This window comes from Salmo salar, chromosome 27 (assembly GCF_965601325.2).
Source record: "Salmo salar chromosome 27, fSalSal1, whole genome shotgun sequence".
In the NCBI taxonomy this organism is placed as follows: Eukaryota; Metazoa; Chordata; class Actinopteri; order Salmoniformes; family Salmonidae; genus Salmo; species Salmo salar.
The window spans coordinates 31,221,722-31,239,322 of NC_138317.1; the positions used below are offsets into that span (position 1 = coordinate 31,221,722).

The window sequence follows — 17,601 nt, forward strand, 5'->3', positions numbered from 1 at the left end:
TTAAATATTACTGCATTAAATATAAACTAAACATAACCATTACCCAAAACAAAAAAGGACAACTTTCCAGCTGAATTTCAGTTCATTTATTGTAACAATGTATTGCTATTAGAGATGTCTGTTTTTGGTCACGAGTTGGGAAATCTTTCAGTGACCACAGGAAACAGAATGTAGTATTTAGGTTACAGTGCAGGAGGGTTTTGGAGCTTTGTGATATTGGAGGAGAGGACTGTGGGATAGCAACAGATTAAAAAACAACAATAAGCACCTTACATAGAGATTAGGGTAGATGGTGAGTGGTATTCTGATGGTCATGTTCTCGACACAACACAGACAGAACGCTTCAAAACAGGATGTAGTATTTGTTCAATATTCGAAAACAACAACTCAAAGCAAAGGATCATGCTAGACAAAAATGTCACTTAGCTAAAAAGATCACCGTAGCGACGAAAGACAGTGAATCCTACGGTAGTAAAAGAAAAGTACAGACAACTCAAAGAAAGACATGAATGAAACACAGACACAGTGTTTTGATCCTGATCTTCAATACTACAATGTAAAGTGTAAAGCTTTTTGTCTTCATTCTCTTTGTAGGATGTGTGAGGGATAGATATTCAGCCAATAAGTACATTTTTCCTTAAGTCATAATTCTAAAGAGGTAAACACAAACCAATCAAGGGGTAGCCAACTACACTACATACTACAGGGCACTGTAGGGGATTTTCTTTGGAGTGGGGGTGGGAGGTCCTACAACAATCACAAGGGTGGGCTTCACAGGATTTGGACTGAGACACGGTAGTTGTCATGGCAATAACAAGCGCTGTAAACAGGTTTCCTTGGCAACACTGCTCAGAGTTCTGGAATATTCCATAGTGTCGTTCTTGAACTTCGTTCTTGAACTGTGTTGATATAACAATAATAAAAACTCTTTCTAGAGCAGTCCTCGGAGAAGGAAAAACATCATTAGTTCTCAGAGGAACAACTACAAAAAACAAACATAACAACAACAATAAATATGGCCTTGATGTTTGGCCTTTTTATTTTATTCATGTTTCTGAATTCCACGTTGGTATGAATAGAAAGATATTTCGTAAAAAGTTACAAATATTAAAATAAATAAGAACTATTTGCCTTTTGAGTTTCGAGTAGAAAAAATGTGCATTGTGTGCAGGAGGAAGGGAGAGAGGGATGAGGCGGTTGCTTTGGGTTTCCCCCGTCAAAGTCCCTCACATGACGAACCCTTTCTCCTTTCCTTCCCCTGTCTCTGTGGTCGAACACATGCACGGTCATGTTGACTGGTCAGACAGTGTCCGGTCGGGGCTCAGTAGACCCAGTTGACGGGGACCCACTGTGGTTCGGAGCAGAGTTTGTCCACGGCAGCCTGTAGCGCTTGGAAGGCGCGGTCCAGGTTGTCGTTGGTGATGGCGAGGTCAAAGTAATGGTTGTAGGTCCTCTGGATACGAGCACTCTCATCAACAGTCTTCCTCAGATCCACATCCTGACAGGGACAGAGACAGAGGGTGAGTGTGTGTGTGTGTCTCTCTCGGTTTGTGCATGTTCTTGAGAAGCAGTGGCTAACAAGCACAGTACACTGTGAGTGTTGTGTGTTCTAGCGAGAGAATGTTCCATAAAAAACTACATAACGCCCTAAAATCACATAACAATGGAAGGATACCGGAAAGCAACATGTGAAAATACTCTGGGAATAAGCGGCTCAGTGTCTATGGCCAGGAAAAGGTCCTGACCGTGAGTTGTTTGGTGGTGATTCCAGCGTCCACCGTAGCTTTGTGCATGGCCTTGAGCGTCTCAAACTCTGGTGCTGCGATGAACACCACATACGGCATGAACTCTGCAGTCTTTAGTACCTTCAGAGCCTACTGTCCAGACAGAGAGGGTCAGTCAACCAGCTAGAGATGACAAACACATCTACAGACAGACAGACAGACAGACCATGTCGAGTATCTCATACTGGGATTCTACCCTGTTATTTTTATTGTTGTGCTTTTTAAATGCACTTTAAATAAAGTTTGATTTGATTTGATTGTGACCTGTGGGTTGACGTCCAGGATGCAGGTACGCCCCGTGTCCACCACCTCGTGGATGGAGTCCATCTTGGTTCCGTAGAGGTTCCCGTCGTACTCGCCGTGCTCTAGGTAGCCGCCCGCCTTCACGTCCGCCTCCATCTCCGTCCGCGTCACAAACCGGTACGACTTACCGTCCAGCTCATCATCACGGGGACGCCGGGAGGTGACTGAGGGAGGAGCGGGGAGGGAGGAGAGGAGAGACAAGAAGAGAAAAAGGGTTAGAGAGAAGAGAAAGGGATGTGGGAGAGAGATGGAGAGAGAATGAACAGGAATGTAAGAAGAACAGTGGAGCAACGGGGAAGATCACGAGACAAGCTGACTTAAAGCAGCCAAATTAAACGTACTCCAAGGGTTTCTGTCTGTTCAGACAGTGTCCTGAGAGTACAGTAGTCCACTAGGTTCTGGAGGGGGGTTCTAGAATAGAAATAGAATTAGAACGGTATGGGTTCTAGACTCACAGGGGATGGTGGTTCCGAAGTATGTTGGGTTAAGGACCACCAGTCGGTTCTTGAGGCTGCGTCGGCCCACCCCCTGGGCTCCAATCAGAACCAGAGTCTTCCTCTGGAACGGGGGCATCTTGGCCACCTCCTCATAGATTTGCAGCTCGTGCCTGTCAAACTCTGCTCTCAGTCAATCACAGAGAGGAACACACAAGAGTAAGCCAATCACAGAGGAGAATGTAGTGTTGTCAGTCAATAAAAGAAGGGAATGGGGATGTAAAATGCTGATTAGTAAATGGGGAACTACACAGTCAGGAAGCCCCAGCACAAAACCAATTAGAAGAATGAGCCATGACAGAATCAGCCAATGAGAGATGAGTATTGAATGCTCACCTGCATTCCTGGCTGTTAGGTACATCATTTTTTTCTTCTTCTTTCCAGTTATCGTACCGCACAGGATCCCTGTTGCATACACAAACACACATATTCACACATCAATACAGGTGCAAGCGTCTTCCTATCTGTCTTTGCATCTGAAGGCCAGAAGGGGGCACCATAACCCATTCTATGGAGCGCTACTGAGTAATTATCTCATGACCTCATTGCCCTCAGCCTGGCAGGCAAGGCTACCTCACAGTGGCAGACCAACTAAACAATTCAAAGTAAGTGCTCTCCACTGATTCAAAACCAAGCAGTCACTGGCTACATTACGTAAAAGTTGCCAGTCAGCTCAGTTTAGCTCATCTAGATGAGAATGGAGCTAGGAGGCAAAGTCAAGCCGTACCTGAGCCATCAAAATCTCTTGGGACGAAGGCTTTCCTCTTCTCCTCCAGGAACTGACTGGGGATCAGTCCAGTGGCTCCACCAACCACATGACACGCCTATCACAGGAGAGCACACCAGACATCAGAACAACTTGTCTCACCCAAACAGTAGAAACCAGTGAACAACCAGTAAAAAATCAGTAGAAGTTACAAACCAATAATAAACCAGTAGAAATCAGTAGAAGTTACAAACCAATATTAAACCAGTAGAAATCAGTAGAAGTTACAAACCAATAATAAACCAGTAGAAATCAGTAGAAGTTACAAACCAATATTAAACCAGTAGAAATCAGTAGAAGTTACAAACCAATAATAAACCAGTAGAAATCAGTAGAAGTTACAAACCAGTAATAAACCAGTAGAAATCAGTAGAAGTTACAAACCAATAATAAACCAGTAGAAATCAGTAGAAGTTACAAACCAATATAAAACCAGTAGAAATCAGTAGAAGTTACAAACCAGTAGAAAACCAGTAGAAATCAGTAGAAGTTACCAACCAGTAGAAAACCAGTAAAAATCAGTAGAAGTTACAAACCAGTAGAAAACCAGTAGAAATCAGTAGAAGTTACAAACCAATATTAAACCAGTAGAAATCAGTAGAAGTTACAAACCAATATTAAACCAGTAGAAGTTACAAACCAGTAGAAAACCAGTAGAAATCAGTAGAAGTTACAAACCAGTAGAAAACCAGTAGAAATCAGTAGAAGTTACAAACCAATATTAAACCAGTAGAAGTTACAAACCAGTAGAAAACCAGTAGAAATCAGTAGAAGTTACAAACCAGTAGAAAACCAGTAGAAATCAGTAGAAGTTACAAACCAGTAGAAAACCAGTAGAAATCAGTAGAAGTTACAAACCAATATTAAACCAGTAGAAATCAGTAGAAGTTACAAACCAATATAAAACCAGTAGAAATCAGTAGAAGTTACAAACCAGTAGAAAACCAGTAGAAATCAGTAGAAGTTACAAACCAATATTAAACCAGTAGAAGTTACAAACCAATATAAAACCAGCAGAGACCAGTAGAAGTTACAAACCACTATAAAACCAGTAGAAATCTTGTAGAAGTTACAAACCCATATAAATACAGTAGAAATCAGTAGAAGTTACAAACCACTATAAAACCAGTAGAAATCAGTAGAAGTTACAAACCAGTAGAAAACCAGTAGAAATCAGTAGAAGTTACAAACCAATATAAAACCAGTAGAAATCAGTAGAAGTTACAAACCACTATAAAACCAGTAGAAATCAGTAGAAGTTACAAACCACTATAAAACCAGTAGAAATCAGTAGAAGTTACAAACCAATATTAAACCAGTAGAAATCTTGTAGAAGTTACAAACCCATATAAATACAGTAGAAATCAGTAGAAGTTACAAACCAGTAGAAAACCAGTAGAAATCAGTAGAAGTTACAAACCACTATAAAACCAGCAGAGACCAGTAGAAATCAGTAGAAGTTACAAACCACTATAAAACCAGCAGAGACCAGAAGAAATCAGTAGAAGTTACAAACCACTATAAAACCAGTAGAAATCAGTAGAAGTTACAAACCACTATAAAACCAGTAGAAATCAGTAGAAGTTACAAACCACTATAAAACCAGTAGAAATCAGTAGAAGTTACAAACCAATATAAAACCAGTAGAAATCAGTAGAAGTTACAAACCCATATAAATACAGTAGAAATCAGTAGAAGTTACAAACCAATATTAAACCAGTAGAAACCAGAACAAAAAAAGATGTATTGTTGTTGAGGATCACCATCACCTGCCACCAGTTGGGGTCCTCCTTGTTGACGATCTGAAGGAGGTCCCCCCTCTTGAAGCAAATCCCCGCCTCTCGGCACGGGATCAGATGGTCATTTGCTGGATCGTAGTCAAAGTGGGGTTGCACGTACACCTGAGAAAAGGGAAGTTTGATGTTAATCAATGGTGCTTCTACAACCAAACTATAACTATATACAGTCAACACAGGGTTTTTCTACATACAACAGCTAGGTAGATACAGTTAGTGGAAGGATTAGTGTTTTTCTACACACAACAGCTAGGTAGATACAGATAGTGGAAGGATTAGTGTTTTTCTACACACAACAGCTAGGTAGATACAGATAGTGGAAGGATTAGTGTTTTTCTACATACAACAGCTAGGTAGATAAGGTTAGTGGAAGGATTAGTGTTTTTCTACACACAACAGCTAGGTAGATACAGTTAGTGGAAGGATTAGTGTTTTTCTACACACAACAGCTAGGTAGATACAGTTAGTGGAAGGATTAGTGTTTTTCTACACACAACAGCTAGGTAGATACAGTTAGTGGAAGGATTAGTGTTTTTCTACACACAACAGCTAGGTAGATACAGTTAGTGGAAGGATTAGTGTTTTTCTACACACAACAGCTAGGTAGATAAGGTTAGTGGAAGGATTAGTGTTTTTCTACACACAACAGCTAGGTAGATACAGTTAGTGGAAGGATTAGTGTTTTTCTACACACAACAGCTAGGTAGATACAGTTAGTGGAAGGATTAGTGTTTTTCTACACACAACAGCTAGGTAGATACAGTTAGTGGAAGGATTAGTGTTTTTCTACACACAACAGCTAGGTAGATAAGGTTAGTGGAAGGATTAGTGTTTTTCTACACACAACAGCTAGGTAGATAAGGTTAGTGGAAGGATTAGTGTTTTTCTACACACAACAGCTAGGTAGATAAGGTTAGTGGAAGGATTAGTGTTTTTCTACACACAACAGCTAGGTAGATACAGTTAGTGGAAGGATTAGTGTTTTTCTACATACAACAGCTAGGTAGATACAGATAGTGGAAGGATTAGTGTTTTTCTACATACAACAGCTAGGTAGATAAGGTTAGTGGAAGGATTAGTGTTTTTCTACACACAACAGCTATGTAGATAAGGTTAGTGGAAGGATTAGTGTTTTTCTACACACAACAGCTAGGTAGATACAGTTAGTGGAAGGATTAGTGTTTTTCTACACACAACAGCTAGGTAGATACAGTTAGTGGAAGGATTAGTGTTGTTCTACACACAACAGCTAGGTAGATACAGATAGTGGAAGGATTAGTGTTTTTCTACACACAACAGCTAGGTAGATAAGGTTAGTGGAAGGATTACACACACACACACACACACACACACACACACACACACACACACACACACACACACACACACACACACACACACACACACACACACACACACACACACACACACACACACACACACACACACACACACACACACACACACACACACACACAAGATATCTAGTGCAGGACTGACCACAGGCATTCACATCCTGCCAACAGAGGTATTTGCCAAGAGAGGTGCGTGGTCTGGGCACTGTCAGCTTACACTGGCAGCCAGACAGAAACACTGAAACAAGATCCGGACTGGATGTGTGTGTGTGTGTGACATTTAAGATAGTGTGTGTGAGTCTGTACAGTGTTGGTGTGTGTGTCTCCCTGGCCCAGATACTATGTGGAGGGTTATTAATAGGGCTCTCAGCCAGGGTTCAGATTCCAGAGCAGGGCATTCTGGGACGGCCCCAGGACTCACTTCACCACCAGTCCCCCACCACCACCACCAAACATCTGCAGCTGTTACACAGCCAAATAAGAGCAGTCTGTGAGTGTGTGTGTCTGTGTGTGGACCTGCGTGATTGTATCCATTCATGTGGCTGTTTAAGTGATGGAGTATGTGTGACGGGTGAGAAAGAAGGACAGAGAGAGAGAGAGAGAGAGAGAGAGAGAGAGAGAGAGAGAGAGAGAGAGAGAGAGAGGGAGAGAGAGATAGGGAGAAGGGGAGAGAGAGAGAGGGAGAGGGGGAGAGAGAGAGAGAGTGAAAGGGAGAGGGGGAGAGAGGGAAAAAGATAGGGGCAGAGAGAGGGGGGGAGAAAGAGGGGGAGAGAGAGAGGGAGAGGGGGAGAAAGAGAGAGAGGGGGAGAGAGCGAGAGAGAGAGAGAGAGAGAGAGAGAGAGGGAGAGGGGGAGGGAGAGCGATAGAGAGAGAGCATGAATGCTTGAGTGTGAGAGGGCACACGTGTACGTCCATGTGTGTGTCCCTGCATGTGCTGTGTTTGTATGAGCATGTGTGTGTACCTGTGGTGGGGCGGGTGCATCTCTATAACTAGGCAGTATCTTCAGAGTGATTCCTCCGCTGCAGTCCTTCAGCATCTCCTGCAGCTCAGTGGGGTTGTTCCCTACGTCCCGCCCATTCACTTCCTTTATGATGTCACCCACGTGCAGCAGACCCTGCCTGTCAATCATTCCTCCATGGAGGATCCTAGCGATGACCAGCTCCTCCTTCTCCACTCTGAACGTCACTCCCTGAGAGAGGGAAGGAACAGATAGATCGTCAATGAAATCATTGCAGAGATGCAGAAACGCACACAAGCAGGAACAAATGCACACACACACACACACACACACACACACACACACACACACACACACACACACACACACACACACACACACACACACACACACACACACACACACACACACACACACACACACACACACACACACACACACAAACTCGCCATCTCTCTCCCTCTCGATCTCTCCCACACTCACTCTCTCTCTCACTCTCTCACTCTCTCACCAGTGGTTCTCCAGACTTCTTGCGGATGCCGATCATGCGTACAGCATCGGCCTGCATCAGAGAACTGTTCCCCAGCTCTTCATTAAACAGCTCCGCTGGGGGCACGGCCTCATAGCACTTAGAGGCTACCATGTCGTGGGCCTCCAGGAGCGACTGAGAGGGAGAGAGATGGGGAGAGGGGGATAGAAAGGGATGAAGAGATAGAGGGATGGAGAGAGGAGGATGGAGAGATGGGGAGAGGGGGATGGAGAGAGGGGGATGAGAGATGGAGAGAGATAGAGAGAGGGGGATGGAGAGATGGAGAGAGCGGAAGAGATAAAGAGAAGGGGAGAGATATAGAGGGGGGAGAGATTGAGAGAGGGGGATGGAGAGATGGAGAGAGCGGTAGAGATAGAGAGAAGGAGAGAGATATAGAGTGGGGAGAGATAGAGGGGGATGGAGAGATGGGGAGAGTGAGGGGGATGGAGAGAAAGAGGGGGATAGAGAGATGGAGATAGAGGGGGAGAAAGAGAGAGTGAAAGGGAATGAGCAGAAGGACGGATGAGAAATGTAAGAATGAGAAGTTAGTAAAATGGGAAGTTAAGAGAAACATTTGTCACGTGCGTCGAATACAACAGGTGTTGACTTACAGTGAAATGCTTACTTACAAGCCCTTAACCAACAATGCAGTTTTATGAAAAAATATGTTAAGTAAAAAATTGATAAGTAAAAAATAAGAAATAAAAGTTATAAATAATTAAAGACAAGCAGTAAAATAACAATAGCGAGGCTATATAGAGGGGGTACCGGTACAGAGTCAATGTGCAGGGGCACCGGTTAGTCGAGGTAATTGAGGTAATGTGTACATGTAGGTAGAGTGGAATCCGCAGTAGGGGAAACAGGTTGCAATCGTTTTGTTGATGAAGCAGAGCTGGGGAGCATCAAGGTTAAAAATTGCAGTACATATGCTGCTGTTCTATCACACATGCAATGATGTCAGAGGAAAAAGAATCTGGGTCCCTTGTTTCCAGTCTTTGTTGTTGTAATATCACAAACGGACGTGGCAATTTGACTATTAACAGGGATGCAAACTGGTGAGGGCCCAAATATGTGCTTGTGTTGTCACAATACCAACATTTGACTAAGGATGCGAGACCAGGCAGAGAATAATGGTACTGGGTACTAGGCCTATTGTGATAGCACAAAGAAAAGTACAAAATTATGTAATGCCCTCTTGCCCTGCAAAAAAAGACATGTTTGCTTAAGATATAGCTAGGTATATGCATCCTAGTTTTGAAGCGCATCTCTTTGAGTGGGCTATCAATCTCTTTTCTGTTCTTCCTGTGCCATCCAGATTTGTGCATAACCTATTGGTCAAGTTACCAGGTTGTTAGTTAGCTAGGTAACATGACTAAACAAGGTTGTTTGCTATCTAACCCCCAGTTAGCGGCCCACCAGTGGTTTATGATATGAAATGTGTGTGAATTGTGGTAGAAAAAGGAAAAGTAGCTCTGGTAATAGTTGCATAACTTTTGAATGTTTTGGGGGCGAAAGATACGCAGTTTTCAGTGATGTAAAGGTGCAAGCATGACTGTCACTGTACTCTGTTATGGCACTGATTCAGAGGGGTTGGCATAACCTGTTAGGGCTAGGGGGCAGTATTGACACGGCTGGATAAAGAACATACCGATTTAATCTGGTTACCACTCCTACCCAGTAACTAGAATATGCATATACTTATTACATATGGATAGAAAACACCCTAAAGTTTCTAAAACTGTTTGAATGGTGTCTGTGAGTATAACAGAACTCAAATGGCAGGTCAAAACCTGAGAGATTCCTTTACAGGAAGTGGCCTGTCTGACCATTTCTGGAACTTCTTTGCCATCTCTATCTTTTACTAAGGATCTCTGCTCTAACGTGACACTTCCTACGTCGTCCATAGGCGCTCAGAGCCCGGGAAAAACCTGAATGTCGTCATCCCAGCCCCAGGCTGAAACACATTATCGCCTTTCTCAAGTGGCCGATCAAGGGACTCTGGGCTTAGGCGCGTGACCTGACCGCCCACGTCTTTGTGATTTTTTCCTCTGTTTTCCGAAAAGGAGATTCCCGGTCGGAATATTATCGCTTTTCTACGAGAAAAATGGCATAAAAATTGATTTTAAACAGCGGTTGACATGCTTCGAAGTACGGTAATGGAATATTTAGAATTTTTTTGTCACGAATTGCACCATGCGCACGACCCTTCATTACCATTTCGGATAGTGTCTGGAACGCACGAACAAAACGCCGCTATTCGGATATAACGATGGATTATTTTGGACCAAACCAACATTTGTTATTGAAGTAGCAGTTCTGGGAGTGCATTCTGACGAAGACAACAAAAGGTAATCAAACTTTTATAATAGTAAATATGATTATGGTGAGTGCTAAACTTGCCGGGTGTCTAAATAGCTAGCCCGTGATGCCTGGGCTATGTACTTAGAATATTGCAAAATGTGCTTTCACCAAAAATCTATTTTAAAATCGGACATATCGAGTGCATAGAGGAGGTCTGTATCTATAATTCTTAAAATAATTGTTATGCTTTTTGTGAACGTTTATCGTGAGGAATTTAGTCAAATGTTAGCGAATTCCCCGGAAGTTTGCGGGGGGTATGCTAGTTCTGAATGTCACATGCTAATGTAAAAAGCTGGTTTTTGATATAAATATGAACTTGATTGAACAAAACATGCATGTATTGTATAACATAATGTCCTAGGGTTGTCATCTGATGAAGATCATCAAAGGTTAGTGCTGCATTTAGCTGTCTTCTGGGTTTTTGTGACATTATATGCTAGCTTGAAAAATGGGTGTCTGATTATTTCTGGCTTGGTACTCTGCTGACATAATCTAATGTTTTGCTTTCGTTGTAAAGCCTTTTTGAAATCGGACAGTGTGGTTAGATTAACGAGAGTCTTGTCTTTAAATAGCTGTAAAATAGTCATATGTTTGAGAAATTGAAGTAATAGGATTTTTAAGGTTTTGAAAATCGCGCCACAGGCTTCAAGTGGCTGTTACGTAGGTGGGACGAATTCGTCCCGCCTAGCCCAGAGAGGATAAAGGAGAGTCTTGTCTTTAAAATGCTGTGAAATAGTCATATGTTTGAAAAATTTAAGTTTTTGTATTTTTGAGGAATTTGTAATTCGCGCCACGCCTATCATTGGATATTGGAGCAGGTGTTCCGCTAGCGGAACGTCTAGATGTAAGAGGTTAAGACATGAAATTAAGACATTTCAGTTGAATGCATTCAGTTGTACTAGGTATCCCTCTTTCCCTTCCCTCAGAGGCTGCGTGACAGCGAAGTCATACTGCCCTGTGCTCTTGGTTCTAACAGGCTGCGAGCTGCTCCAATAATTAGAAACAAATGCAACAACAGAAGACTCATAAGTGTCTTCACACCCCAGCTCCTCATCACGGCTAAAATAGCTGATGGAGAAAAAGCGGAGAGAAGCAGGTGACGGCTAGTAGGGGAGGCGGCTGGCTGATCACAGCTGGCTGATCACAGCTGGCTGATCACAGCTGTCACACGTGATATTGGATGAAGCACTCATTCTGATATGACATATCTGACATCACGCTCTGAACTCTGATATCAGATCAAATGTTATTTATCACATGCTTTGTAAACAGCAGGGGTAGACTAACCGTGAAATGCTTACTTACGGGCCCTTCCTAACTAAAATAATAGAAATAATAGAAAAATAATAATAAATACACAATGAGTAACAATAACATGGCTATATACAGGGAGTACCAGTACAGAGTTGATGATAACATGGCTATATACACAGGGTACCAGTACTGAGTTGATGATAACATGGCTATATACAGGGAGTACCAGTACTGAGTTGATGATAACATGGCTATATACACAGGGTACCAGTACTGAGTTGATGATAACATGGCTATATACAGGGAGTACCAGTACTGAGTTGATGATAACATGGCTATATACACAGGGTACCAGTACTGAGTTGATGATAACATGGCTATATACAGGGAGTACCAGTACTGAGTTGATGATAACATGGCTATATACAGGGAGTACCAGTACTGAGTTGATGATAACATGGCTATATACAGGGAGTACCAGTACTGAGTTGATGATAACATGGCTATATACAGGGAGTACCAGTACTGAGTTGATGATAACATGGCTATATACAGGGAGTACCAGTACTGAGTTGATGATAACATGGCTATATACAGGGAGTACCAGTACTGAGTTGATGATAACATGGCTATATACAGGGAGTACCAGTACTGAGTTGATGATAACATGGCTATATACAGGGAGTACCAGTACTGAGTTGATGATAACATGGCTATATACAGGGAGTACCAGTACTGAGTTGATGATAACATGGCTATATACAGGGAGTACCAGTACTGAGTTGATGATAACATGGCTATATACAGGGAGTACCAGTACTGAGTTGATGATAACATGGCTATATACAGGGAGTACCAGTACTGAGTTGATGATAACATGGCTATATACAGGGAGTACCAGTACTGAGTTGATGATAACATGGCTATATACAGGGAGTACCAGTACTGAGTTGATGATAACATGGCTATATACAGGGAGTACCAGTACTGAGTTGATGATAACATGGCTATATACAGGGAGTACCAGTACTGAGTTGATGATAACATGGCTATATACAGGGAGTACCAGTACTGAGTTGATGATAACATGGCTATATACAGGGAGTACCAGTACTGAGTTGATGATAACATGGCTATATACAGGGAGTACCAGTACTGAGTTGATGATAACTTGGCTATATACAGGGAGTACCAGTACTGAGTTGATGATAACATGGCTATATACAGGGAGTACCAGTACTGAGTTGATGATAACATGGCTATATACAGGGAGTACCAGTACTGAGTTGATGATAACTTGGCTATATACAGGGAGTACCAGTACTGAGTTGATGATAACATGGCTATATACAGGGAGTACCAGTACTGAGTTGATGATAACATGGCTATATACAGGGAGTACCAGTACTGAGTTGATGATAACATGGCTATATACAGGGAGTACCAGTACTGAGTTGATGATAACATGGCTATATACAGGGAGTACCAGTACTGAGTTGATGATAACATGGCTATATACAGGGAGTACCAGTACTGAGTTGATGATAACATGGCTATATACAGGGAGTACCAGTACTGAGTTGATGATAACATGGCTATATACAGGGAGTACCAGTACCGAGTTGATGATAACATGGCTATATACAGGGAGTACCAGTACTGAGTTGATGATAACATGGCTATATACACAGGGTACCAGTACTGAGTTGATGATAACATGGCTATATACAGGGAGTACCAGTACTGAGTTGATGATAACATGGCTATATACAGGGAGTACCAGTACTGAGTTGATGATAACATGGCTATATACAGGGAGTACCACTACTGAGTTGATGATAACATGGCTATATACAGCGGAGTACCAGTACTGAGTTGATGATAACATGGCTATATACACAGGGTACCAGTACTGAGTTGATGATAACATGGCTATATACAGGGAGTACCAGTACTGAGTTGATGATAACATGGCTATATACAGGGAGTACCAGTACTGAGTTGATGATAACTTGGCTATATACAGGGAGTACCAGTACTGAGTTGATGATAACATGGCTATATACAGGGAGTACCAGTACTGAGTTGATGATAACATGGCTATATACAGGGAGTACCAGTACTGAGTTGATGATAACTTGGCTATATACAGGGAGTACCAGTACTGAGTTGATGATAACATGGCTATATACAGGGAGTACCAGTACCGAGTTGATGATAACATGGCTATATACAGGGAGTACCAGTACTGAGTTGATGATAACATGGCTATATACAGGGAGTACCAGTACTGAGTTGATGATAACATGGCTATATACAGGGAGTACCAGTACTGAGTTGATGATAACATGGCTATATACAGGGAGTACCAGTACTGAGTTGATGATAACATGGCTATATACAGGGAGTACCAGTACTGAGTTGATGATAACATGGCTATATACAGGGAGTACCAGTACTGAGTTGATGATAACATGGCTATATACAGGGAGTACCAGTACTGAGATGATGATAACTTGGCTATATACAGGGAGTACCAGTACTGAGTTGATGATAACATGGCTATATACAGGGAGTACCAGTACTGAGTTGATGATAACATGGCTATATACAGGGAGTACCAGTACTGAGTTGATGATAACTTGGCTATATACAGGGAGTACCAGTACTGAGTTGATGATAACATGGCTATATACAGGGAGTACCAGTACTGAGTTGATGATAACATGGCTATATACAGGGAGTACCAGTACTGAGTTGATGATAACATGGCTATATACAGGGAGTACCAGTACTGAGTTGATGATAACATGGCTATATACAGGGAGTACCAGTACTGAGTTGATGATAACATGGCTATATACAGGGAGTACCAGTACTGAGTTGATGATAACATGGCTATATACAGGGAGTACCAGTACTGAGTTGATGATAACATGGCTATATACAGGGAGTACCAGTACTGAGTTGATGATAACATGGCTATATACAGGGAGTACCAGTACTGAGTTGATGATAACATGGCTATATACAGGGAGTACCAGTACTGAGTTGATGATAACATGGCTATATACAGGGAGTACCAGTACTGAGTTGATGATAACATGGCTATATACAGGGAGTACCAGTACTGAGTTGATGATAACATGGCTATATACACGGGGTACCAGTACTGAGTTGATGATAACATGGCTATATACAGGGAGTACCAGTACTGAGTTGATGATAACTTGGCTATATACAGGGAGTACCAGTACTGAGTTGATGATAACTTGGCTATATACAGGGAGTGCCAGTACTGAGTTGATGATAACATGGCTATATACAGGGAGTACCAGTACTGAGTTGATGATAACATGGCTATATACAGGGAGTACCAGTACTGAGTTGATGATAACATGGCTATATACAGGGAGTACCAGTACTGAGTTGATGATAACATGGCTATATACAGGGAGTACCAGTACTGAGTTGATGATAACATGGCTATATACAGGGAGTACCAGTACCGAGTCCATGTGCAGGGGTACGAGGTCATTGAGGTAGATATGTACATATAACTAGGAATAAGTGACTGATAATAAACAGTAGCAGAAGCGTATGTGTCAAAAACGTTTGTGCAATAAAAGTCAATTCAGAGAGTTAAATAGTTAACTAAATAGCTACCAGGCTTGACTATTTAGCAGTCTCATGTTTTGGGGTTGAAGCTGTTCAGGGTCCTTTCGTATCCTGGAGTCTTTGACAATTTTCAGGGCCTTTCTCTGACACCACCTGGTATAGAGGTCAGCGCATGCTCGGAGTACGCATCATGGAAATATGTCAGGCCTTGTGAATGTTAACCATGTTTAAAGGTCTTACGCACACTGGCTACGGAGAGTATGAATACACAGTTGTCCGGAACAGCTGGTGCTCTCATGCATGGTTCAGTCTTGCTTGAATCAAAGCAGGCAGAGAAGGCATTTAGCTTGTGAGGTAGACTCACATCATTGGGCAGCTCGCGGCTGGGTTTCCCTTCGTACACCGTGACAGTTTGCAAGCCCTGTCACATCCAACGAGTGTCAGAGCCAGGTATTAGGCTTCGATCTTAGTACTGTATTGACGCTTTTCCTGTTTGATGGTTTGTCGGAGGGCGTAACGGTCTTATTAGCATTCGGGTTAGTGTCCCGAATGCTTGAAAAAGGCAGCTATAGCCTTCAGATCAGTGTGGATGTTGCCTGTAATCCATGGCTTATGGTTGGGATATGTACTGTGCATTCAACAAAAAATAATAATAACTAATTATGCATTTACATAAGTATTGACACTCTTTGCTATGAGACTCGAAATTGAGCTCAGGTGCATCCTGTTTCCATTGATCATCCTTGAGATGTTTCTACAACTTGATTGGACTCCACCTGTGGTAAATCTCTTTCGTATCGTCCGAGATTCCTAAAGATTGGAAAGCTGCCGCGGTCATCCTCCTCTTCAAAGGGGGTGACACTCTAGAGACAAACTGTTACAGACCTATATCCATCCTGCCCTGCCTTTCTAAAGTCTTCGAAAGCCAAGTTAACAAACAGATCACTGACCATTTCGAATCCCACCGTACCTTCTCCGCTGTGCAAGCCGGTTTCCGAGCTGGTCACGGGTGCACCTCAGCCACACTCAATGTACTAAACGATATTATAACCGCCATCGATAAAAGACAGTGCTGTGCAGCCGTCTTCATCGACCTGGCCAAGGCTTTTGACTCTGTCAATCACCGTATTCTTATCGGCAGACTCAACAGCCTTGGTTTCTCAAATGACTGCCTTGCCTGGTTCCCCAACTACTTCTCAGATAGAGTTCAGTGTGTCAAATCAAAGGGCCTGTTGTTCGGACATCTGGCAGTCTCTAAAGGGGTACCACAGGGTTAAATTCTCGGGCCGACTCTCTTCTCTGTATATATCAACGATGTCGCTCTTGCTGTAGGTGATTCTCTGATCCACCTCTACGCAGATGACACCATTCTGTATACATCTAGCCCTTCTTTGGACACTGTGTTAACAAACCTACAAACGAGCTTCAATGCCGTACAACACTTCTTCCGTTGCCTCCAACTGCTCTTAAATGCTAGTAAAACTAAATGCATGCTATTCAACTGATCGCTGCCCGCACCCGCCTGCCCGACTAGCATCACTACTCTGGACGGTTCTGACTTAGAATATGTGGACAATTACAAATACCTAGGTGTCTAGCTAAACTGAATACTCTCCTTCCAGACTCCATTGTCCTGAGTCTACACAACTCTGCCAGGACATAGGATCAAGGGAGATACTAAAGTGTTTTAGTACTATATCTCTTGACACAATGATGAAAATAATCATGGCTTCCAAACCCTCAAGCTGCATACTGGACCCTATTCCAACTAAACTACTGAAAGAGCTGCTTCCTGTGCTTGGCCCTCCTATGTTGAACATAATAAACGGCTCTCTATCCACCGGATGTGTACCAAGCTCACTAAAAGTGGCAGTAATAAAGCCTCTCTTGAAAAAGCCGAATCTTGACCCAGAAATTATAAAAAACTATTGGCCTATATCAAATCTTCCATTCCTCTCAATAATTTTATAAAAAGCTGTTGCACAGCAACTCACTGCCTTCCTGAAGACAAACAATGTATACGAAACGCTTCAGTCTGGTTTTAGACCCCATCATAGCACTGAGACTGCACTTGTGAAGGTGGTAAATGACCTTTTAATGACGTCAGACCGAGGCTCTGCATCTGTCCTCGTGCTCCTAGATCTTAGTGCCGCTTTTGATACCATCGATCACCACATTCTTTTGGAGAGATTGGAAACCCAAATTGGTCTACATGGACAAGTTCTGGCCTGGTTTAGATCTTATCTGTCGGAAAGATATCAGTTTGTCTCTGTGAATGGTTTGTCCTCTGACAAATCAATTGTAAATTTCGGTGTTCCTCAAGGTTCCGTTTTAGGACCACTATTGTTTTCACTATATATTTTACCTCTTGGGGGATGTCAT

General features: G+C 42.5%; 1 protein-coding gene across 4 annotated transcripts in view; it reads right to left on the reverse strand.

Annotated features, from left to right (window-relative positions):
- Positions 1 to 71: 71 nt before the first annotated feature.
- Positions 72 to 17,601, reverse strand: part of LOC106588853 (protein PALS2-like) — a 57,918-nt gene continuing 40,388 nt past the window's right edge. For all 4 annotated transcript variants that reach the window (XM_082970204.1, XM_082970203.1, XM_014178331.3 and 1 more), the window contains 9 exons: positions 7,969 to 8,121; positions 7,461 to 7,688; positions 5,117 to 5,248; positions 3,309 to 3,405; positions 2,918 to 2,986; positions 2,543 to 2,704; positions 2,049 to 2,251; positions 1,746 to 1,874; positions 72 to 1,498 (listed from right to left, as the gene is read on the reverse strand). In XM_082970204.1, the coding sequence (XP_082826330.1) occupies positions 1,322 to 1,498; positions 1,746 to 1,874; positions 2,049 to 2,251; positions 2,543 to 2,704; positions 2,918 to 2,986; positions 3,309 to 3,405; positions 5,117 to 5,248; positions 7,461 to 7,688; positions 7,969 to 8,121 (1,350 nt within the window). In that variant the 3' untranslated portion in view covers positions 72 to 1,321. The remainder of the gene's footprint in view (positions 1,499 to 1,745; positions 1,875 to 2,048; positions 2,252 to 2,542; positions 2,705 to 2,917; positions 2,987 to 3,308; positions 3,406 to 5,116; positions 5,249 to 7,460; positions 7,689 to 7,968; positions 8,122 to 17,601) is intronic.